Consider the following 24,775-nt stretch of genomic DNA (forward strand, 5'->3'; position numbering starts at 1 on the left):
CTGCGCCTTCAGGGAGAGAAGGAATGCATGCTGTGAGATTTTCAGGAACTGGAGCGTGCAGGGCTGTATAAAGGCATGAAACCGTCCTGCAACACTGCGATGTTCAGATGGGTGGGTCTCAGCCCTAGCTTATTTTCTGGCTTAGTTCCCACAAGGTACCTGGGTCTCTGTCACAGCTCATGCATCCAGAAGGGCCAGTTGTACATGGATTCATCTTTTGCTAGGCACAAGATCTTTTGTAAAAACTGCAACAATTTCAGGTAAACACTATGTTCTAAGCCCTAAACTCTGGGTGCCAAGGCCATGTGTGGAGTTTTAGCTACATTTATTCCCCCTGTTAATCAATGTCAAAAACAGCCCTCCCCAACTCATCTGCGGGGAAGAGAATGGTGCCTAACACATAGAACCCCACTAAGTGCCCCACTGAGAGTGGGCAGACAAAGCACTGGGAGGCTCTGTACTGAAGTCCCATAATATTTCACCAGGAATTCAGGCATCCCCCCTGAGCTGTCCTGGGGGGCAGAGGCACTGGGACCACACCCAAGCAGGCCCTACAGGCTTAAGAGGGAACATACTGGTCTCTTGGCATCTGTCCTCAGCCTGATGGGTGCACAGACCTGAACGCACACAGGTGAAAAAAATTGCCTCGGGCGTTGGCTTGGCATGGAGGCACAGAGGGAGTGGTCCTGGCTTCTGCATTGGCAGGCAAGGCACTGGGAAGAACCAGGCGGGCTACCGAGGGACTACATCCCATTTGCATTAATTCCGCCCTCCCCCCTTCCCCCCCAGCAAGCTTGTAATGGAGTCACTATGGAAACAGTCTTCACAGAGCAGAAAATTTTTTTCCATCTGAATTTAGTCTTCTTTGCGTTGGTTTTTTGAATGCTTTGAACCTACACCTAATTTTGGAGCTCGGCCTAAATTCAGGCCCTTAGCCCCTCTGAAATAAGGGAGCCCCAGGAAGGCACCCCATAAGTAGTTCACACGCTGGTGGAAAAACACACACAGTCATCTGACCCCGTCCAGGCACCTCCTTAAAATGGGAGAAAAGAAAAGCGAGCTTCCAGACACCCGAGAGCTCGGTACAAGTATGAGTTTCCTTAAAGCAGAAAAAAGGAGTGTTCATCCCACCAACTCACACAGCCGGTGTCGGGGCCAGCTGGGCTTGCCCCTGGTCCTGTGACCTCAGCAACGCCGCTGCGATCCACCTGGCGACTCAGGGGGCCCACGACTAGAAACACACTCCAAATTTACAGCCAACAGGTGGGCAGGGAGAGAGGCGGGATTCGCTCTCTTCCCCGCCACCATTTACTTATCTTTCCCCTTTAACGCAGACTTAAACATACTCTATTGCCTCGTTTTCCCCCTTCTTTTTAGAATGCATTTAGTTGTTCTAAGCTTCGGTGCTACACTCGGGTAGATCACCCGTATCAGGCAAAAGGAAACCAACCTAGAGCTTGGGCCGTAACCCTGGGAAAGCTTCGCCGTGGCTTTCCTCCCTTCTGCACCCAGAACGTTCCGTCCTCCTCTCCAGAGTGGCGGGGTGGAGGCAGCCGACCCCTCTCCGGTGCTCCCCAGGGAGCGTCGGGTCACTCCCCTCCTGGATTCACCCCAGTGACCGCGTCCCGCCCCGCCTCGCCTCCGCCCAGCGCGGCTCCCGCACTTCGGGCTTCTGCGGCGCGCAGGCTCCAAGGAGCGCGCGGGGGGCGGGCAGCAGGCGCGCCCGCCCTCGGTTCCGCCCCCTCGGCCGCGCGCGCGCGCGTGGGGTGGGGCTGTGGGCCCGAGGCCTCCGGGCGCGCGCTGCTGGAGCGCCGGGGCCGCGCGTGGGGGGAAGCGCCGGAGCGGGCGGGAGCGGGCGGGGCGGCGCCGCCGGGCCGCGCAGCTGCCGGGCATTAGGGCCTCGGCGGAGCCCGCTGCCCGGGCGAGCGCGCTGGGCGGGGTGTGCGGCGGGAGGCTCGGCGGGCAGGCGCGGGCCCGGAGGCAGCGGCTGCGCCCTGCGCCGGGGCGGAGCCGGGGGCGGGCGGGCGGCCGGCAGGCGGGGGCTGGGGCCCGAGGCCGGGAGTGCCTGAGCGCCGGCGGCGACGACGGCTCCGGGCGGCCCGGCGAGGCTCGGTGCGTGGGTCCGCGGCGGCTCGGGGTCCGCCCGCGCGGGCTGCGGTGCGAGCGGGCGGCCCGGCTTCCCTTCTCCCCCGCCCGCCGCCGCCGCCGCCGCTGTGATTGGGTGGAAGATGGCGCTGGGCGGATGGAAATCCTAATGACAGTCTCCAAATTCGCCTCCATCTGTACCATGGTAGGTGCGGCGGGAGGGCGGCGCAGGGGGCCCGGGACCCCCGCCTCAGGCCGGCGGGCGGGCGGCCCTTGCCCCTCCGGCCCTCGTCGTGCCGCCCGCGGGGCCTGGCGCGGGGTTGGCGGCCCGGGCGGGGGCGGTTGGCTCAGCGCGCGGCTGATCCGCGGCCCCCACGGCCGGGGAGGGGAGGCGCCCGCGGCGAGGGTCAGGGTTGGGGCGGTGCGGGGGGCACGCTGGCGAGGGCGCTGGACGGAGCTGGGAGGCGAACCCCGGCCTTGGCGAGCCCTGCCTTGGTCTCTCCCGGCCGAGCTCCACCGGCCTGTGGGGGCGCGTGGGGTGGGCGCGAGCGGGGGGCGGTGGGCGAGGGGTGCCAGGGGGCAGGGCCGCGCGGGGCAGCGGCGTCTGCATTTCCGTCTGGCCGGACGCGGAACGGACAGGGCGTCCGCAGCGGGGGCGGGGGGTCTGCGGGCAGGAAGGAAGGGTCTCGGCCGGCCGGGATGGGCAGGTTGGCGGCTGCCGGGGAGAGGACGGAAGTCAAGTGCAGGTTTCCTCGTGGCTCCTCGGGGGGCCAGGCCGGGTGTGTGCGACCCCGTGCCACGGGGAGCCGTGTGTGTGGAAACTTGCAGTAAGTGGCTGTCGAGAGCCTCTCCATTTTCTACTCGGAGAGGAACGCCGTTTCCAACATGTGTCCAGGTGGCAGTCTTGTCCCCGGGCATCCACGTTCATCGGAGGAAAGCCGCTTTGCTGTCATTTGTTTACTTTAATACCCCAGGCACATCTGGACGTGGCTTTGCGGTGTTGTGTCTGTTGCAGGGACCGACTGGCCAGGGCGCTGAGGCTTGTTTTTCTTAAGGGATTTTTTTTTTTTTTAAGGCTTTAAGGGGGTGGGGGTAAGAAGTGCTAATGCTGAAAATCTCCACCGAAGCAGAGAGAGTGGATACATTTAAAACGTGGGGTGTTTTTGTGCTTGGCCCTAAGGACCGCATTTTCCCACGTGATGGGGCAACTTCCTTTCATTCGCTCCTTAGGAGCTAATATGCAGGGATCATGATTTATGAGTCATCACCGAAAAGAAAAAGTTGCTCTTTCCGACGTGAGCTCGGACGTGACTGGTCCTGAAGAGTCGTGAAAGCTTGTGTTTCTGAGCTCACTAGCGCCTTTTTCGTGCGTAAAGAGATTCTTCAAGCAGCATTGTGCCTAATCTCTCTCGGAAGGATGGTCGGTGTGATTGCCAAAGATGTTCTAGAGGCAGCTTTCTCTACTGCCTGTTGAGGAACCGGCTGGAGGGTGGGGGGGGAAATGGCCGAAATCAGGTGGGCTTAAACATCTACCAGGTGAAAGAGTCCTGTGGAAGAATGAGTCATTGAAGAATCCCTTTCCCCAAATGGGCGTGTGTTTTCTTGCTCAAGATTTACAAGTCAGGGACTCTGTTAAAACCATTTCCGAGGTTTGTTGTGGACTGACCGTGTTTAGACAGACCAGTTCCTATCCCGGTGATTTCAAAGTGAATGCGATCATTAGCCCTACCGCGATTTGCCCTAACTGCCAAGCGACACACCTTGTGGAGCCAGAGTTCATTGCCAAAGTCTAGGGTTTCTTAGCGTTCGTTCCGTGCCGAGGGTTGCCAGTACTGCAGATGTAGTTTCTGCTTTCATGGTTGCATTCTCCTGATTGAGGGAGACGGCACCCTGGGGAGGAACAGTTGTTGCGTGGACCTGCTGAACTCCCGCCAGAGGAAAGGAGGCGCAGGTGTGGAAGGTCATGCGCGGCCCAAGCGGGATTCTGGTGGCAAGCGTGATGGACCGGCAGGCTTCTCCCAGCGCTTCCGCCCCAGTGCATTAATTGCATATTGGTGTGTTCATGGTTGGCAGGATGTCCTGCCTGCCCAAGGGAGGTGGTTCCATAGGTACTATTAAAATTGGGTGTGTCGGGGTTCAGATTTGAATACATTCTGATGGCTTCCCAAATAGTGCTAAATATCTCATAATAGTTTCTATTTATGCTTTCAATACGATTGCCAAGCCCTCTTGTAAGAATGACAGGGTTGAACATTCGAAACGGCCTCATTCTTTACCTCTCAGGCCAGGCTTGGAGTGCCCTGGCCTGCCCTTGTCCGGAGAGTTCCTGCCTGTCACTTGGGTAACCTTCCCTGAGTGAGCCTGCTCCTCTCCCACGCTGCCCACGCCCCCGTGCTTCGTCATAGAATTTCACAGTGAGTTTTTGTAATCTCAGCTTAGACCATGCTTACTGTGTTTCCCAGTTTTCCTTATCTCCTGCTTGGTTGTCAGGGCTTTGAGGAGGAGCACTGTCGTTTGTTTCTGTAGCGTGACCAGCTCCTGAGCACACGAACTTCTGTGTATAGTAAGTTTCTCAAAGTCATAGGAATGTATTCAGAAGTGGGTTTGGTTAAGCCGCGGTAAGCCAGTGTGTGTGCAGTGGCTTAGAGCAGAAAAGCTGGCCTTCGAGGGGAGGCGAGTTCTCAGAGAGGCAGCAGCTAGGAAAGCTCTTAGGATGAGTTGAAACTGTATTCTCCAAATCCCGAAGTCTGTGTAATTCTCGCATTTGTCAGAATGTGGCACCCAGGAAAGTCTTCAAGGTCGTGATCGGGTTGGGTTGAGTGGGTGTGTTAGAAGCCAGTGTCAGGTAGGTCTTCGTAGATCAGGGTTGTTTTTCTGATTTGTGAAAATTAATATAAGCCGGTTTTTCTTAAGTTAGTGTTACAGACTGACCCCAATGAGTTGATTGCATTTAGATTGATTGCCTCGAATGGATTTCTGATGGCCTCTCTGGAAAGGCTTCTTTTTGTTTGTCCTTGAAATAACAACATTTTCTGTATTGCATGGTGTTGGTTTTGCCTCTAAAGTGATTTGAAACTTCTGGGCCTGTCTCAAAGTAACTGCCGAATACCCCATATTGTGTTTAGTAATGGTGAGGCAGTGGGAAGGGGCAGAAGTCTCCCTGGGCGGGCTGTGGTTTGGAGCTGCTCAGGTGGAGGTTGGTGGCTGGTCCAGCTGATTGCAGGGAGCAGGTGCCACCTACTCTAAGGTCTGACTGTGGTGTCACTGTGCCGCCAGAAAATCTGGAAACTGTACAAGCTCTAAGATAGCCGAAAGATCGGTATTCACCTCTCAATGCGTATTTACTTCTATTAAAAAAAGAGGAAAGATAAAGGAGCTTATTCCATAGAGACAGGTTTGAATTGTTCCCTCCTACCCCAATAACTATCCCCCCAAATGAGTAAATGACTAAATGGGGGTGGGGGTGTATGGGGCCAGAGCTGCTGCTTGGGACACCTGCTGCTTGTTTCCACTTCCCATCCAGCTCCCCGCTGATGCGCATCCTGGGAAGCTGCAGGTGGCGGTTGCCGCTGCGTGTGGGGGATGCTTGGAGACGCTAAGCCACCCCTGGGAAGTGAATTAGTGGTTGGAAGGCCTCTCTCTGTGTCACCCTGCCTTTCAAATAAATGCATCAAATCTTTAAAAAAAAAAAAGTTTTAAGATCAGTTGAATTTCAAGATAAACCTACAGAGTTTGATTCTATAAACAAGATTGCTAGTAAGGCACATACCAACTAGGTCAATGACAAGTCATGCGTTTCATGATTTGTTTTTTAAAAAATATTTACTTAACTTGCAAGACAGAGACAGAGAACACTTGTGTTTCCTGGTTGATTCCCCTAATGTCCACAGCAGCTGGGCCTGGGCCGTGCGGAAGCCCAGAAGCTGGAACTCTGTCGGGGTCTTGCACTCCGGCCACCTTCTGTTGCTTTCCCAGGTGCATTCGCGAGGAGCTGGTTTGGAAACATTAACTGTTGGGACTGAAGGCAGTGCTGCAGTGTGAGACACGTGTGCCGAAGGTGGCAGCTAAACTTGCTATGCCCCGGTGCTGGCCCCACAACTTAGTGACTCTTAGAGGGTAGTTTATAGGAGATAATTTATTCTGTTTTATTGTTTGGCATTTATTTACCCAGGTAGAGGTAAAACTATTGGAATCTGAAACATAATGATTAAAAGCTACAAGATTAAAAAAAACATTTTTATTTGAAAAGCAGATTGACAAAGAGATGAGGCATTTTTAAAAAAAGATTTATTCTTTTTTATTGGAAAGGTAGATAAGATCTTACAGAGAGGAGAGACAGAAAAAAAAATCTTCTGTCCCTGATCACTCACCGAAATTACCTCAACAACCAGAGCTGAGCTGATCTGAAGCCAGGAGTCTCTCCTGCGAGTGGAGGGTTCCAAGGCTTTGGGCCATCCTCTACTGCTTTCCCAGGCCATCAGCAGGGAGATGGATGGGAAGTGAAGCAGCTGGGACTTGAACCAGCGTCCATATGGGGTTGTTGGTGCTTGCAAGGGGAGGATTACCCTGTTGAGTCACTGTGCTGGCCTGAAAAATTTATCATTGAAAATCACATTCAGTTATGGGGAAGTGTGTGTACCTGTTATGGTTCTGTTTTCTATGGACGATTTTGCTTATCTTCTGGTGGCAATCTCTTTCCACTCTGGCTAATCTTTTTATAGTTGATCCTGCCACCATCCATGGGACTTATTTCAGCCACATTTTATCACAAACATTGTCTTACTTGATTTTAGCTTTTGGGGTGAGTTCCCGGAGATTGCATCCGTCTCCTCTTTTGTAGCCGAGTTCCTTTCCTCCTGCCTTGAAGTCATGTTTGTTCTAGTGCACTTGGGATTTTACTGTCTCAGGAAGCATTTGTGAATGTTGTACAGGTCCTTTGCAGAAACCTTCATTTTTAAGATTTAAATAAATTTTTAGTAATTTTAATTTCTTACAGTAGCCTCATTCTAGGAACTCATAATAATGTTTTATGAAGTATCAACCAGAATAGTGTAATAAAAAGACAGTTGGGCCAAAAATTGAATTCTGGTGCATATTATAACATTTGGGAATGTATATGTAGGGAAAACCTCTTAAAAACCTTCAGATTTGATTTCTCCTCTGTTGAAGTAGAATGAGAGGTGTTGAACTAGACGTCATTAGTAAATCACGCTACGCTGTGTTTCCTTGCAAAGCTGAAATTGGATATTCTCTGCTCCTTTGAGATTTTGTGAATGGTTATTGATGTCATTGTCCTCATTTTGGGAGCTCCAATGTTTTAGATAATATAAAGAACATGGAATTAGATTTGATTCAATTATGTCTAGTTGGCTTGTTTCTTTTTATAAAATGATGGAATGGAGAATTGCAATCTGAACCTGTTTTTCTAATTTGGAAAGCATTTGCTGGAGGTTAACGGTAGCACGCCACCTCTCGCAGCCGCACCCTCATGGCTAGTCAAGTTCTTGTTGCCTTTCTCTTTGCCACTAGCAGTAGAAATAACTCGGTTCCGGTTTGTAAGATTCTGTGCTGATTTACCTCTCGGAGTGTGAATGAACTTGCAGTTCACAGGACTCCCGTGCTAATGACTCCGTCTGGTGGCTGCTCCTCTGAAGTGAGTTGTTTTTCTCCCCTTTGAAACCGGCGGCGTTCACTGCTGACCCGTTAGTTCAGTAAGTAGTGACCAGAATTGGAATGTGTTTTGTGATACACAGTTACGCCAGTTCATGTCATCCTAGAAGCACTAGTGTAGAAACTGACATGTAGGACATGTTGGCATGTCACCTCTCCTGGTCTGGCTTCCTGCTCATGCAGACCCTGGGGGTGGCAGTGGCTGGGACTTCTCTAACTGGGCTCCTGTCATCCATATTGTAGACTTGGATTGGATTCTTGGCTCCCCGCTGTCTCTGGCATTTGGAGAAATAAGCCATGAATGGGAGCTTGTTTTCTCTTACATAAATGTAAAACGAAAAACCCACATTAGTTTATTAGTGGTGCATGCTTCTGAGAAAGCATACTTTATTTTTAAATTAAGTTGATTGAGGGCCCGTGCAGTGGTATAGTAGGCTAAACTTCCACCTGTGGCTCTGGCATTCCATGTGGGTGCTGGTTTGCTTCCTGGCTGCTCTGCTTCCATCCAGCTTTCTGCTAATGTGCCTGGGAAAGTAGTGGAAGATGGTCCAAACCCTTGGACCCTTGCACCTATGTGGGAGACTTGGAGGAGGTAACAGGCTCTTGGCTTGGGACCGACCCAACTATGGCCTTTGTGGCCATTTGGGGAGTGAACCAGCGGATGGAACATCTCTCTCTCTGTTCTCTTCTCTCTCTGTAAAACTGCCTTTGAAATAAAATCTTGATCTTTATTAAAAAATTAATTAGGCCAGTGAATTTTTTCTTTTGGAATAGTCTGAAAAAGATTCTGTTCATTTTGTCTGGGAACAAGAATAGCTGATTTAACTTGTAACATTCTCAGATATGTTTTAGAGGTTTAGACAAATTGGGATTACTGTTTCAGGGGGAAAGCACACCAGCTTTTTGTCACTAGGACAAGTTACACTGAAGGTAACTTCAGGCCTCATCCCTTTCGCATTTTCTTGTTTGCTGAGACCAGTTCTATAGTTGATTCCTGAATGTCCCCTTTGCTGCAGTAATCTCTGCTTGCCTGACAGTGCACTTATCCCTGCTCCTACTCCAGTGTGCTGGAAGGGGATCGTGTAAACATATCCCCCAGTGATTTTTTTAAAGACCTATTTATTTTTATTGGAAGGGTGTATTTATAGAGAGAAGGAGAGACAGAGATCTTTGATCTGCTGCTTCAGTGGCAGCTGAGCCAGACCGGAGCCAGGAGCTTCTTCTGGGTCTCCCACATAGGTGTAGGGTTCCAAGGATTTGGGCCATTCTCTCTTGCCCTTCCAGGCTGTAAGTAAGCAGCTGGATGGGAAACAGAGTAGCCAGGACGCAAACCCGGCGCCCACGTGGGATGCTGATGCCTGCAGGTAGAGGATTAGCCTGTTGAGCCACTGTGATTCTTCTTCTCCCTCCTCCCTTCATACTCTTAAGAAAATGAATGAGTTAGTTTGAGGGAGAAAGGGAGGGGGGAAGAGAGAGAGAGAGCAAGAGAGCAAGAGAGAGAAGGAGGGAGGGAGGGAGGGAGGAGCTCTCGTTTGCTGGTTCGGTCTCCAAATGGCTGTAATGCTTGGAGTTGGGCTGGGTCTGGCTGGCCTGAGGCCAGGAGCCTGGGACTCAGTCTAGATCTTTCTCCTTGGTGACTGGGACCCAGCTACTTGAACCAGCACCACTGCCTCCCATGGTCTGTTTTAGGACAAAGCCAGAGTCAGGAGTGAGAGCTGGGCGTGGAGTCCAGGTTCTCCAGTCTGAGATGTGGCTTGGTTGAACATCTTCCCATCCACACTACTTGGAAGTGTTAGAAGAAATGTGTACGTGCATAACATCAGAACTTATAGGTTGTTGGGTCACAAAGTTTCCGGAGAGCTTGTATTGGTCAGAATACACACATATACGTGTGTGTATTTATATAGAATTGGATCATTTAATGTCGCATGCTCAGAACTTGTGTTAGACGGATATGAGTATGTCATTTTATTTAATTTGTGTTGGAGGAAAGGCCATGAGTCTTCGCTTTCACACGTGTGCTGAAAAAGATCCAAGTGGTGGTGTGGATGGAGTATGGAACGCAGAACCCGCGGACGTGGGGTGCTCACCGGTGTGCGCTTTTCTGCCAGAAAGATGTTTGTTTCTAGAAAGTGTGTCCTGTCTAGAGTGATGTGTAAGCCTTGTGTCCAAAGCCACCTGCCAGTCATTTACTTCCAGCTTAAAACAAGATGTGGGTGTTTGTTCTAGCGAGAACTGACAGCCGTTCTTGAAGGGGCAGCGAGCAGCCTGTCCCTGCTTGTGCAGCCGCTCTCAGTAGAGGTGGACTGTTGCTGTTGGTAATGGGACATTTTTCATGCCAGGATAAGACAGTGTTTTTTTTTTTTTTTAAGTACGCGTATTTTTCTTTAAGTGAAGAATGACTTTTTTTTCTTGGAAACTAAGTGCTTCCAGGAGCTACAGTGTGTATGTGGGGACTGAGCATACAGAGGTGACTGATAGGCTCTGGTCTTAAGGAGCTGCCCCATTGGTGTGTCCTCAAAGGGTGGCAGTTGTGCTGATCAGAGACCCTGCCATTGCGTCTGGGTGAGAACAGCCTTTCTTGTGTAACCTTGGGGCCCATACAGATACTGTCTGCAGAGCTTTCGAAGAGTTGATGAAAAATGTGTGTTCCAAAAATATTTGGAGCCAGTGCAGTGTCATAGCTGAGTAATGCTTTGCCTGCAGTGCCAGCGTTCCTTATGGCTGATTCATGTACCGGATGCTCCACTTTTGACCCAGCTCCCTGCTTATGGCCTGGGTGAGCAGAAGATGGCTCAAGTGCTTGAATTCCTGTAACCATGGAAGAATCCCCTGGCTCCTGGCTTTGGACTGGCTTATCTCCTGTCGTTGCAGCGTTCTGAGGAGTGAACCAGTAGATGAAGGGTTTTTGTCTCCTCCTTTTCTCTTTCAAATAAAAATAAAAACAATTTTTAAGAAAACAAAAATCATGGATTCAGAATTTCTTTTTGCTGTAGGATTGTCTTTTAATTCCATTTGTCCGTGAATTTGGTGGCATTCTCTCAAACCTTTTGTGTGTGGCCTGATGGCAGCAGGCCGGGGAGCAACTCTGTGCTGTTCAGGACACGTACCACCGAGGAGTGCTAGAGGATGTTTTTGAATTGTTAGGGTAAGTATGGGAAACAGATTTGAAAGAACAAGCTGTCATTTCTGAAAGAGAAGAAGGCATCTGGAAAAAGCTGCACAGGGCAGACTGGAACTTTGCAAAATGAGCAGTCATTTATTGTATAGTCAGGAAGGGAGGGGGACCCGCCTGTGCTGTTCCTCAGTGATGTGGCATGGAAAGGGTCTGTGAGAGAGAAGGCTGGAGAGTGGGAGGAGTGCGTGGGTACAAGTACCCAGGGAGTCCACCACAGATTGATTCATCCAAATAGTCATTAAGCCCCAAAAAATGTAAAAGCAGAGGGAAATATTGGGCATATAAAAAGCAATGCAATTGATAAAAAATATCTTGGTAAATCACATTGATAATTTAAAGTTTATGTATTAATTTATAATATATTAATTATACACACACACATATATATAATTTGAATGACAGATTTATAAAGAAAAGAAGAGTGAGAGAAAGAGAGTTTCCGTCTGCTGGTTCACTCTCAAATGTTGCAATTACCGGAGCTGAGCTGATCCAAAGCCAGGAGCCAGGAGCTTCTACCAGGTCTCCCATGTGGGTACAGGGTCCCAAGGCTTTGGGCCATCCTCTGCTGCTTTCCCAGGACACAAGCAGGGAGCTGGATGGGAAGTGGAGCTGCCTGGTTATAAATCAGCATTTAGAATGCTGGTGCTGCAGGCAGAAGATTAGCCTGCTGAGCTGCTGTGCTGGCCCGTACTTGTATTTTTTCTTTTTTGAGTGGTGAGATAGTAAGATGGGTGAGATAGAAGGGTTATTCAGTGGGTAGTTGATACTTGTCAAGGGCCTCATTCTTGATTAGGAGCCAACAGAACAACCACTGTTCAAAAATTTAAAATTATAGACATGTTACAAATAACAAAGGTGCACGTTCACATGAGAATGAATTTTCTGACTTTCGAACAAGCAGAAATTTAAACCTTATTATTCAGAGTTAAACCTTATTATTCAGAATCTGAGGACAGGGAAACAGGCAAGACAGGATGCCAAGAAGAAGTGGCAGCCAGGAGAGCAGGATGAGGTAGGAGACAGATCAGAGAGGTAGACTCCTCTTCCCAGTGAAGGAGCTGATTGGGCTGAGAGCAAAGCACTGCTGAGCAGGAAGCCTTCCTAGGATTAAGTGGAAGGATGAGGCTGTTAGCAGGAGCACCGTGCTGTCACCACACTGCTTCATTGCTGTCTGAACTATTTTGCAAATATTCAGAATTTCTTAGTTCTTTGCCTATTTTAGAAAACATAGTAGTCTTTTCTCAGCCCGTCACCTGGAAAGCCCATTCTGAGTTAGGGTAGTTCGCCTTAGCCTGACTGGCAAAATGGGAAGCAGGCATCTACTGGGGAGGGAGTGCAGCTTTCTTGACAGCGGTAGGATGCCTTCAAACCAGGGTGTTGCAGAGTTCAGCTGTGTGTGTGTGTGTGTATTCTACACTGTTGTCCTTTTTGCCAAGATGACAAACACAGAGAGGCACACCTGACTTTTCTCCAAGCTGTTTAGAAAACCTGAAGTTGTTCCTTAGGTCCCTTACATGCCCATCTGCAAGGTATCAAGGGAATGCCGTGCTGTTGGAAAAGGAATGCCCGTAGGTGTGCGGGCCAGCAGGCTTTTGGCATTGCTGCGAACAACAAGTTAAGGGCAAGAGTTTCACCAAGAGAATGAATATGCGAATTGAGCCTGGACAGCTTCCTGAAACGTGTGAAGGAAAATAATCAGGACTGGAAGGAAGCTGAAGGGGAAGGCCCCTGGGCTCAGGCAGAACGCTGCCAGCCCCACCCAGGGCAACCTGCACTGTCAGAGCCAGTGGCGAGTAGGCAGCTGGAGCTATCAAAACCATTCCCCAGGAAGCCATGGCTTAGTAAGTGTAAAACAACAGAAAGGCCTCTGGGCTGTTAAGGCAACAGTGAACTAGAATAGTAATTTCCCGGTAGATCTGACAGGACGACCCAAGTGAGAGTCTCCTATGCTACGAATGCATGTTAAAACCCATGCCGTCCTTACTGGTGCGATCTCAGGGCTTCGCAAGGAAAGTGTGATCTGTTCAGGTGTCCGGGGCTACGGGGATCCACAGTAAGGCTCCCAGGTTACCTTTGACAAATTGGGGTGCTTTCAGAGTCTGAAAATGTTTTAATGATTCGTGTTCTAGGAGGCACTGGTCATTGATATGCAAACTTTCCATGACCTTTCTCAAGAGAAGATCTGCCCCCTCCCCCCTCCACTGTGTTGGAAATTTATGGCTCACTGAGTTGTTGCTTTTAAAATTGTTTTAATAAGGCACGTGGGATCATTGACATACAGTTCTTTGCCAAGTTGTGCTGTGAGGAAGTGGTTAGCTGCTCCTGGCAGCTGCTACCTACTGGCAAACTCTGTTACTCTGAGTGCTGGGTTACTCTGTGTGCTGGGTTACTCTGTGTGCTGGTAACATTATTTCTGAAGGTCTAAAAATATAGTGGATACACTGTGTCAGTGTCCACAGTAGTGGTCTAATTTAGGGTTTTCAGGGATCTCTCAACAGAGAGCTTCTGCTGCTTAGAATCAGAAAGAACCTATCCAGGTACGTGTGAAGTTAGTAGTGACGTTGAGAGGCAGAGAAATAGTGAAAAATAAAAACCTTCTCTTCTCCGGAATGGAAAATGTGTTTCCATCTGACGAGTCCACCGATGCACCGCTGGATTGCTTTGCCTATGACTTTTTCTCGGAAGGGGTAGCCCTTACCCCCTTTTGTGGGAAGGAGACTGTGACCAGTTGACTTGCTGCAAAGCAGTGTGTTTAACCCCGAGCAGTTACTCCCACTGGTTGTCTAGATGCTTTCCTCCAGTTTTTCTTTGTCATTGTGGCAGGGTGGCTCTTTCCTTTTTTTTTTTTTTTTTTTAAGATTTATTTATTTTTTATTGAAAAGGCAGATCAGGTTGAGAGAAGACAGATCTTCCATCTGCTGATTCACTCCCCAAATGGCTGCAAGAGCTGAAGCTGAGCTGATGCAGAGCCAGGAACTTCTTCCCGGTCTCCCACACGAGTGCAGGGTCCCGATGCCTTGGGCCGTCCTCGACTGCTTTCCCAGGCCACGAGCAGGGAGCTGGATGGGAAGTGGAGTAGCTGAGACATGAGCTGGCACCCATATGGGTTGCTGGCGCTTGGAAGTATTTTGTTAGCTGGTTGAACCCTTGCAGCCAGCCTTGCTTTTTGAGAACTCTCACCCACACAGGGTGATGGAGTAGTGTGTTGATGTTGAGTGTGTGGAGAAGGACCCCGGGTTCCGAAGGCTTCAGCTTCGAGGCCTTCCTGGAGGACCGAAGCTTTGGTTCTACGGGCTTGTAGGGAACCAGAGTCAAGTGTGTTCACTGCTTGTTATTTGGCAGCCTTGAGTGTGTAGTGCCAATGATGGCCTCATGATGATGTCGTCAGGACTTTTATGTAAAGGTGAGCAAGCTTTGGAGCAATTTGTGGACATTAAAGATGGAACGCTTGATACAGTTGCCCAATAATACCAAAAACAATTGTGCCATGATTTTGCTGTATGAGTTTATTAGATTATTTTTTCTTGGCTTTTTCTTTTTTGGCAAGTTTTTCTTTTAAAAGAGCCGTCAACTTTGCTGATTTGTTAGTTAGCTTCCTTTGTTTTTATCCTATTTGTCTAATAGAAGGAAGCTTCCCTCTCCTCCACCAAGTACCCAGTTAAGGGGAATCAGTGGTTTGACTTGAGGGCGTTTCCAAATGAAAGCAGAAGGGAATCCTCTATAAAAATGTGCCCTTCACCTGACAGCAGTGCTTGTTGCTTGCCTGTTTAACTAAAAAGATGCTGCTTAAATCGGTCCCCTTTTTTGTTCCCTGTGTTGTTGGTTTTGCCATGATCTCCCCAACCTTATTAAGGTGTAGTTGACAAATACAGTTGCCAGTATGTAAGGTCTTTTTTGCTCAGGTCCTGCTGTTTCCTGACGTCCCAGCATTCCACAGCCCCTAAGGTTCCTTCCCTTCCTTGTGTCTGGGTGGACTGCCTTGCCCCTCTCCCCCTCGTCCCTGTCACAGCCACCTGTGTGGTGACTGACTGCAGCTCAAGCTCAGAGCCTGGTTGTGTGGTGATGTTCTGGCATGTTATGTCTGTGATAAGACTTAGCGGACTGGTAAGACTGAATGTGACTTTTGTAATTTTTAGCTTTCCCAAGGATTATAGATAGGGATCTAACAAATATTGGGCAGATTGATAGCACACCTGTCAACCATAAAGTTGCAGCAGGATTAGGTGGCCAATTTAGAGTGGATTATTTTAAAAAGTTGGGCTATTTTTTGATTGACAGCGAAGTTAACAAGGTCTTCTCCAGGTTAATGGCCATTTAGAGAGAAGGGTGGGCTGTACAGGTGTGTCCTGCTTGAGAAATGACATTTATTGGTTTATTAAGATTTATTTTTCATTGGAAAGGCAGATTTACAGACAGATCTTTCATTCACTGACTCATTCCTCAAATGACCTCAATGGCTGGAGCTGAGCTGATCCAAAGATAGGAGCCAGGAGCTACTTCCAGGCCTCCCACGTGGGTGCAAGGTTCCCAAGGCTTTGGGCTTTCCTGGACTGCTTTCCCAGGCCACAAGCAGCCAGTTGGATGGGAAGTGGAGCAGCTGGGACACAAACCTGTGTGATACAAGATCCCAGTGCTTGCAAGGTGAGCATTTTGCCACTGAGCCATCACGCCAGGTCCAAGAAAAGACGGTAAATGAGAAAACACTCCTGAAACCTGATATTATGTGCCTGCTATACAGGCAATGGGGTGAGGTAAAAGTTAGTTTCTGTCTCATTTTCTGGAATAATCTATGTGTGATATCAGCTAAAATATAATGACATAATTTTTAGAAGTAAAATGATGAACATGCTTTAGTAATTTAATATTTAATAAATTGAACTTCCAAAAATAGGAATTTAAAAGTGGGTTGGTTTCTCAGGCTTGACTGAGTGTATTATTAATAGTGTGATACTTGATTACCTTGGAAATGATAGTTTCTTTTACTTCTGCATTTTAAAACTTAAAATAAATGACGTATATAGAATTATGTGGTTTGAAAACAATCTTCCTACAAAGTGGAGGGCCAACTCTTTCAGCAGAGATGTTAGTCGGAGTTAGGGTGTGTGTGTATGTTTGCAATGCCAGCATTTGCTTTGTGTGTTTTTAATTTATTGAAGGGTCTGCCTTGTACTGGCTCCCTGCCCTAATGCCCACTGCATTTGGGGTCAGGCCAAGCAGAAGCTGAGAGCCTAGAGTTAATCCAGACCTCTGCTGTGGTGCCAGGGACCCAAGTACTTGAACTGCACCTGCTGCCTTGCAGGGTGCACAGCATAGAATGGGAAGCAGAGTCTGGCCTGGAAACCGGGGCTCGGATTCGGGATGCAGTGTCTTAAACTGTCAGCACCCGCTCAAGTAAAATCACTTCCAGGTTTATTTGCAACTTGCTCCTTTCACCTCATACATAAGTGGGCATTTTTTTATATATGTTGTAGTTATGTTGTTTCATTCTAGTTCAGTGTTCTGTGTATTTATTCTGCTTGGTTTTATGTATGTACTGACATTTGTTTTCATTAACAGTTGTGTTAGTTTCTTAGGATTACTCTAATGAGTAACTCAGCGCTGGAGGCAAGGAGTCCTGAGTGAAGGGGAGGTGAGGGAGACTCCCTAGGCCTCGCTGCTGGCTTCCAGTGCTTTGCTGGCTGCCACTGGCAAGTTTCTATTCTTTCATTTTCACATGAATTTTCCCTGTATTATCATCTTTACTGGAAAGTCACATTTACAGACTGAAGGAGAGACAGAAAGATCTTCCATCTGCTGGTTCACTCTCCAAGTGACCGAAATGGCAGGAGCTGAGCTAATCCAAACCCAGGAGCTCGGAGCATCTTCTGGGTTTCTGCTATGGGTGCAGGGTCCCAAGGCTTTGGGCTGTCCTCGACTGCTTTCCCAGGCCACAGGCAGGGAGCTGTCGGGATGGGAAGCAGGGCCGCCGGGATTAGAACCGGCGCCCATATGGGATCCAGTGCATGCAAGGCAAGGACTTTAACTACTACGCTATTGCGCCGGGACCCCCTTTTTTGAGGGGTGGGAAGGCAGTGGTGGAAATGTAGGTGACCAGTCTGGGCTATTGTGTCCTGTTCTGCAATGTCAGGTGGACACTGTGAGCTTGGTGCCTGCATTTTGCACTGCCCCCGCAGCTCATCTTCTCATGGATTTTTTTATCAGCTGCTGACTAATAATTGCCCACATTCAATGTGTTACTAGGGTCTGAAATAGAATTTAAATTGTTTTTGTAAGTTTTTTCTTATAAGGAATATTTTTAAACATTTAAAGTAAATGTAGACTCGTTCTTTGTTATATTTGAGGTTGTATGTTGTTTCTTATAGTTTTAGAATATTTTAATGATCTTATGCCCTAGATAACAGGCTAAATCATAAACATAAAGGTGAACTTTTTCCATATTTAAGTTTGTGATTTGCAGGTAGATGAGCACAAGGGAGTCTAATGAAAGTTGTTGCATCTGAATTATATCTGAATTATAATTAATATCTTAATTCTTCACTACTTTTAGACAAAGCAGTTCTGTCATGTATTTTGTTTTGAGATAATTGCTTTTGTATTTTTAAGAAATATTTATTTCTTTTCATCAGCTCAAAAGGTAAAGAGAGAAAGAGAGAGAGCAATCGTGGGAGTGTGAGCCCGTGGTAGATATTAATGTGCCATCTGTTGGTGCTGGGTCAGAGGGAAGCCAGTAGGCAATAGCTCCATTTGGGTGTCCAGAGTGGGTGGGAGGACCCCACATACTTGTTGCCTCTCTGGTGCATTCGCTGGAACCTGGATGGGAAGCGGAGTAGCCTGAAGCTGAAGATGAAGCGCTTGGCCGTGAGATGCAGGCATTCCACGCAGTGGTTAAGCTGCGGTGGCACAAAGCCCACCCCCGCGAATAGCAACGCGAAACAGTTATTTCAGATCCTTAAGCATATGAGTGCTTGCGTGAATTAAGCTGCTACCAGAGTTTATGGATACTAGGCTACATTATTTTTGTTTGTAGCGCTTAAAAAAAAACTGCATCAGTTTCCAGGTGAGGCTGTAACAGATGGTCAGGGTTTGGACAGCACAGCTTTGTTGTATGTTTCTGGAGGCCAGGAGTCCAGAGTGGGGCTTCAGGAGGAGCAGGATGTTGCCATGCTCTGTCCCATTTGGAGGCCCCAGTGCAGAGTCTGGGTCATGTTCCTGTGGCCAGAGGTGGCCTGCATGGTTTGGCTCCTGACCCTTCCTGTGACTGTAGCCAGCAGTGTCTGCTTGTCCTCACATCGTGCTTGTCCCATGGACTCTGCCTCCTGCTTCCCTGGCGAGCACCCTGATTCCACAGTGCCCACCTGGGCAGTCCAGACGGTCTTGCCCACCATGGTCATTCTGTTGTCTTGGATCCTCCTGCAGCTTCCATTCCCCCTTGTCAAGTAGCATGCTTTCCAGTTCTGGGTTTAAGATGTGGACATTTGAGGTGGCTGTTTCCCTGCGCCTACAGTGTGTGCGTATTTTTAAACCTGCTTATATTAGATGTGGAAAATCAATTCCTGAAGGGAATAATGACCTTTGGGCTGTGTTGAGTGCTGGAAGTGGAGTGGATTTTTGGAAAAAGGGAGGTAGTGGAAAAAGGGCTGGAGTGGATTTTTAACATACCATTTGCAGCAAGTGATGTAAAGATGTGGCTGTTACTTGTTTGGGTTATTGGAATAACCAAATAGACTTTTTTTTAAAATAAAAAATTGATTTATTTCTTTGAACGAGAAAGGAAGAGGGAGAAAGACAGAAAGAAAGATCTCGTATCTGCTGGCTTACTGTCCAGATGGCTGCAAGGGCCAGTGCTGGCGAGGCCCTAGCCGGGAGCTGGGCGCTTCTTGCAGGTCTTCCATCTGGATGGCAGTGGCCCAAACACTCGGCCATCATCTGCTTTTCCCAAGTGCCAGCGGGGAATTGGATCGGAGGTGGAACAGCCAGGACATGAACCAGTACTCATCAGCGCCAGGACCAAAATGGATTTTATTTTTAAAGTTACTTGTTTTACTTGAGAAAGAGAGAAAGAGAGAGAATCTTCCATCTTCCCTCTGCAAGGAGCTAGATTGGAAACAGAGCAGCTGGGTTTTGAACCAGTGCCCGGATGGGATGCCAGTGCTACAGGCAGAGGATTAACCCGATATGCCATCTTTTATGTTTGTAATATTCAGATGGTATTTGGGTTTCATTGAAGGATAATGTTCGAGGCTTAGGCACTTTAAGACAGACTGTGCCTCCCTAGGACAGGACAGGCAAGAGCTCCTGAGAGTTTCCTGTGGGTGGGAGATGGGTTCTTTTTCTTTTTTCTTTTTCTTCATATTTTAAAATATTGTTTACATAGTTGAGAGGGGTGGATGCCCAGGTGGACCTCCAATTAGGGAGGGGAAGGTGGAGGTGTGGAGGAAGGTGGGTGGTATAAGCATTTCAGTTCTTTGGTTTTTATTCTCTTGATCTGCTGGGGGTGGGGAGAGAATGGCTCTTTGTTGTCACAGTATATTAGCATCTGGGGATGAGAGATAGTCATTTGATGACATCTTAGAGACCCCTGTCGGGAAGAGTGTTCCAAGGGTGTTACTTCAGTGGTTTTGATGGTTCTGAAATGTCATCGGCTTTGTTGCATCAGGGTTGAGAAAATTTTTCCAAGGTCTGTTGGCTGACCCGGGCCACCTCAGTGTGCGCCCTCAGACCCACACATTTGCTGCAAGGAGAGTTGTCCAAACTTCTGCTTTCCATCCTATGAGGCAGCTGGCATTATTTGCTGGCCCAGATGAGCTGGCTGTCATGTCCCCCGAGTGGCTTTGGGCATGCTGTTCACTGCACAGACATCAGTAACTGAGGAGGCCCGATCTCCGTCACAGGCACTCCAAGGTCAGACCACTTATCTTGTGATTTTCCCTGTGGCCGCTGTTTGAGTCCAGCAGTCTAGTCGGAGTTCCCCTAAGAAACCTCAGCTGGGGTGATGTCAGAATTGACTTTTGTGTGCACCAGCTACTACAGGGTCAGGTTCAGTCGTTACCTGCACTAGTTAACGCATATCCTGGAGCATTGAGCTGGTCAGTTCTGCCCCAACCCTGTCTCATGAGAGCTGACAGATGCTGTGGCCTAACACAGCCCAGCTTGCCATGGGCCTGGTTTTGATGTACACTACCAGATACATGGCCTACTTGGGATGACACCCAACCTCCACCAGGTCCACCCCCTTATCTGTCCTGCATCGCATCTGGTTCTCATGCTTATCCATGGATGTTGCTTTGCTCAGCCTAATCCTGTCCCCAGACCTGGCCCACATGCATGCTGACAGGCACTGCTGCCTTGGCCAACCTGGCCTGCCCCCAGCACTGATTCTCATGCTCACCAGTGGGAGCTTCAGCTTAGCAAGGGAGTACCCATGGTTTCTCTACCAGGCCCAGATGCAGCCCTGGCTCTTGCATCTGCCAGGAGGTACTGCTGTCCAGCCTGACAAGGCTTTCACCCAGTTTCAGCACTTGCCAGTGGGTGCTGTGTCCTAGCCCAGCTTGCCTGCACCCATTCTGTCTGTTGGGTGGGTAAGGCGTCCAATCCAGCCACCCTGATGGAATTCTGGGTTCCTGGTTGACTGTTGGCAGCCATTTGGGAAGTGACCCAGTGGATAGAGCATCTCTTCTCTCTGTGTTTTCCTTTCTCTTTTTCACTGCCTTAAAGCAAGAGTCATGGTTAGATTCAGTCTTTTTAAATGTCTAACCTGAGACTATATTATTATAGTGAAGTATTACAGATATTTGTAAGAAAATCTCCAGTTTCTTAAACTGAAATGATGATAGGAAATCCTTCTTTGCATGGTGAATTGTGCGCCTTTGGATTGTGCATTTATGCTACATTTAAGATTGTGCAATGCTGCCCTTTAAGGTGGTGGCTGCATGGGGTCATTTGGCAGTTTCCTAGGGCTTCCCTCAGGGTACCATAAGCTAGAGTGGCTTAGAACAGCCAGAGTGTATTATTTGAGCATTCTGGATGCAGGAGATCAGGGTTCAAGGTGTTGGCAGGAAGGCACTGGAGAGTCGTGTGCCCCAGGCCCCTCCCCAGCTCTGAGTGCCTTAGGCCTTCCTTGGCTGGTCAGTGACCACTTGGCTGGTTAGTGACCATGGCTCGCTGTGGCTCTTCACTCAGCTTCCTGTGGATGGGCTTGTGCACACATTTCTCTCTTTGCGAGAGGACCCCAGAGGCAGTAGCCTAGGACCTACTCTGGTGATCTCATTGTACATTGATGATCTTTGTACTGGGGCGAGGTGCTGAAAACTGGCATTTTTTTTCAATATATCTTTTAATTGTTGTGGGGAATCCAGTGAAACAGGTCAGCCTGTAACAGATGGGTTGAAAGAATATTGTCATCTGTGTTCTTTCAGGAGCAAGGTAGGGAATTATTTTTTTCCCAAGGGGAATAGCAGTTGGTTTATTTTATTTAGTTATTTTTAAAGGTTTAATTTCTTTATTTGAAAAGTAGTTACAGAGAGAGAGGGAGGCAGAGACGCAGAATCTTTCACCTGTTGGTTTACTCCCCAAATGCCTGTGACGGCCAGGGCTGGGAACTCCACCTGGGTCTCCCTACGTGGGCGGCTGGGGCCCAAGTACTTGGACTGTGTTTGGCTGTTTTCTTTCCCTGGCATGTTAGCAGGGAGCTGGATTGGAAGTGAAGCTACATGGATGACAATTGACACCTATATGATGTGCCAACATTGCAGGTAGCAACTTAATGTGCTGTGCCGTAACACTGGCCCTGCAACTACCTTATTTGGAAATCTTTTCAAGTAGCTCAAGTATTTCTAAACCCATGGTGGGTGAGAGATTATACTTACCTTGGTATTAGTATTACAATAACTGGCATTTTTTAAGAAGTGAATGTAATTAATTACTTGATTATCTCTTATAACTGTTCATTCTCCCCACCTGCTGTGTGCAGCCTTTTAGCCTGTACGCTATGTTATTCTAGTTATATGAATATATTTTTAAAATTATTGGAGAGGTGGGGGAGAGAGAAAGATGGCACTGCCATTTGCTATTGCACTGCCCAAATACCTGCAGTAGCCAGGGCTGGGCTGGGGACAAAACGGGGAGCTGGGAACTCAATCCAGACCTCCCTTGTGGGTGGCAACACCCAGCATTTTGAGCCATCATCTGCTGTCACCCAGGGGCCTCACTAGCTTAGAGGCAGGTGGCAAACAGGTGCTTCGTTATGGTCTATCATAATTGCCAGGATAAATACCCTCCTCTACATGAGTACATTGAAAGGAATTTTATGATTTTACTGATGATTAAATATTTACAATGGATAGAAATATGTAAAAAATTGAAAGTCACCCAAATCCCATGTAGGTTCCAAAGTTGAAACTATTTGATTTCTTCTGACATAGCAGGCATGATTTTGGAACAGAATTTGAAACATGAAGCCTTTTAACACTCTCCTGTGGGTAGAGTTAACAAAATACTACTGCTTTCAGATTCAGACATTACCTCTTTGTAAACAAGATGCATTTATTTTCACCTTTCTATTGATAAGACATTATTGTTACAAGATTTCGTTGTTAAAAGGGATAGCCCTTTGCTGGTGACAAGTAAGTGTTGTAGGGAAGTGAAATCTGAGATCAGGGTGTGTTGCAGTGATGAGCAGGTTCTGAGAGACTCCTGCCATGTAGTAATTTAAATTGAAGATATGTGGGAGCTGGTTGTCATTATTAACTTGCCTTTACTTTTGAAAAGTTACCCATCTGGAATAACAGGTGTTGGAAGAAAATGCTTATGCAGGAGACCTTCACTTACAGATTGGTTCCCAAAGATTGTTTATTAGTTACTTAGAGCTTATTTATTTTTTAAAGATTTATTTTTATTATTTTTTATTGGAAAGGCGGATATACAGAGAGGAGAGACAGAGAGGAAGATCTTCCGTCCGATGATTCACTCCCCAAGTGAGCGCAACGGGCCGATACTATGCCGATCCGAAGCCAGGAGCCTCTTCCGGGTCTCCCACGCGGGTGCAGGTTCCCAAAGCTTTGGGCCATCCTCGACTGCTTTCCCAGGCCACAGGCAGGGAGCTGGAAGGGAAGCGGGGCTGCCGGGATTAGAACCGGCGCCCATATGGGATCCCGGGCGTGCAAGGCGAGGACCTTTAACCACTGCGCCATCGCGCCGGGCCCGAGCTTATTTATTTTTAAAAATGGATTTATTTATTTTTATTAGAAAGAGTTACAGAGAGGAGAAACAAAGTCAGGGAGAGATCTTCCAAATGCTGATTTACTCCTGTGGGAGCTGGATGACAGTTGCGGCTGAGCCAGTACGGAGCCAGGAGCCTCTCCTGGCCTCCTGTGCAGGTGCAGGGTCCCAAGGATTTGGGCCATCCTTGACTGCTTTCCCAGGCCAGCAGCAGGGAGATGGAAGGGAAGTGGAGCAGCCGGGATACAAACCAGCACCCATATGGGATCCTGGGGCATGCAAAGTGAGGACTTTGGCCACTAGGCTACCGTGTCGGGCCCTTGCTTAATTATTTGAAAGGCAAAATGTCATAAATTTTAAGTCTTGGCTCTGCTGGACTGTCTGCAGCGGTTGGGTTAGACTGCATCCATGAACCTGTAACTCTGTCCAAGTTTCCCCCCTGAGTGGCTGGGAACCAAGTACTTGAACCATCTGTCTCCCTGCTGCCTCCCAAGGTGTGCATTAGCAGGAAGCATTGCAAGTAGCCAGAGTGGAACAAGGCACTGTGAGATATGGGATTCTACGTCCCAGGTGATGGCTTGGTCTGCGGGACAAGCTTAGCCAAGTGGACACGGGGATATTTAGCATGAGTTTTAAAAAAGATTTATTATAATTGGGAAGTCAGATATACAGAAAGGAGGAGCGACAGAGAGGAAGATCTTCTATCTGTTGATTCATTCGCCAAATGGCTGCAATGGCTGGAGCTGAACCAATCTGACTCCAGGAGCCAGGAGCATCTTCTGGGTCTCCCACATGGGTGCAGGATCCCAAGGCTTTGGGCTGTCTTTGACTGCTTTACCAGCTGGATGGGAAGAGGGATTGCCAGGATTAGAACCAGTGCCTATATGAGATCCTAGTGTGTGTGAGGCAAGGACTTTAGCTGTTAGGCTGCCGTGCCGGGCCCTAGAATCATTGGTAGTATAGTTCAAATTATGGGAAAAAGTTGATTCTCAGGGTTCCCTGTTGCCATGGAGAGAAGATTGTGTCCTGGAATTTCATTGTGTTTGCTGCCTGCCTTTCTCCAAGGAGGAAAGTCTCTGAGACATGCTCGTAGCTCATATTTCTGAGTTGTTTGTGAGAGACCTAGCCCTTGGCTGGGGAGGTGAGAGGTGTGCCTCTGTCCTTGGGCTCAACACTTGGGTTCAGTTCCCTTCGTTACAGCTGTAGGCAAATCACCCTACCTCTTTTGAGTTCATGTCATCTATAAAACGAGCCAAAAACAGCATATGGCAGCAGTGACTCGTGTTCTAGTCCTGTACATGCGTTCATGCAGTTTATTCCCACAACAGCTGTATGAGGTTGGAACTGTTATCTTTTCTGGACAAGAAAACCGATACGCAAATATTGAAGGACTTTCCCTGAGGTCGTATGGGTTTAAGCTGGTGGAGCTAGTGTTTGAATCCCTGGGGTCTGGATCCAGAGCCTGTGTAATTCAGCTGCTTGTCCAGCAGTGCGGCCGTGAGAGCTTGTTGGGGGGAGTAGGTCAGACAGTGTCAGGTGTCTCCGCTTCAGTTGAGGCTGGTTCTCGTCTCCTCTGTAAGGTATCTGCCAGGACCCCTTACCGCCTGCCCGGGATCGCCAAGTAGG

General features: G+C 48.4%; 1 protein-coding gene across 1 annotated transcript in view; it reads left to right on the forward strand.

The window, feature by feature from the left end:
• The first annotated feature begins 1,891 nt into the window (after nucleotides 1-1,891).
• Nucleotides 1,892-24,775, forward strand: part of USP12 (ubiquitin specific peptidase 12) — an 81,795-nt gene continuing 58,911 nt past the window's right edge. The window contains exon 1 of the mRNA XM_040979860.1: nucleotides 1,892-2,290. Coding sequence (XP_040835794.1) covers nucleotides 2,243-2,290 — 48 coding nt within the window. The 5' untranslated portion in view covers nucleotides 1,892-2,242. The remainder of the gene's footprint in view (nucleotides 2,291-24,775) is intronic.

The sequence above is a fragment of the Ochotona curzoniae genome, unplaced genomic scaffold, assembly GCF_017591425.1.
Source record: "Ochotona curzoniae isolate NIBS_2020 unplaced genomic scaffold, NIBS_Ocur_1.0 contig_3332, whole genome shotgun sequence".
NCBI lineage: Eukaryota > Metazoa > Chordata > Mammalia > Lagomorpha > Ochotonidae > Ochotona > Ochotona curzoniae.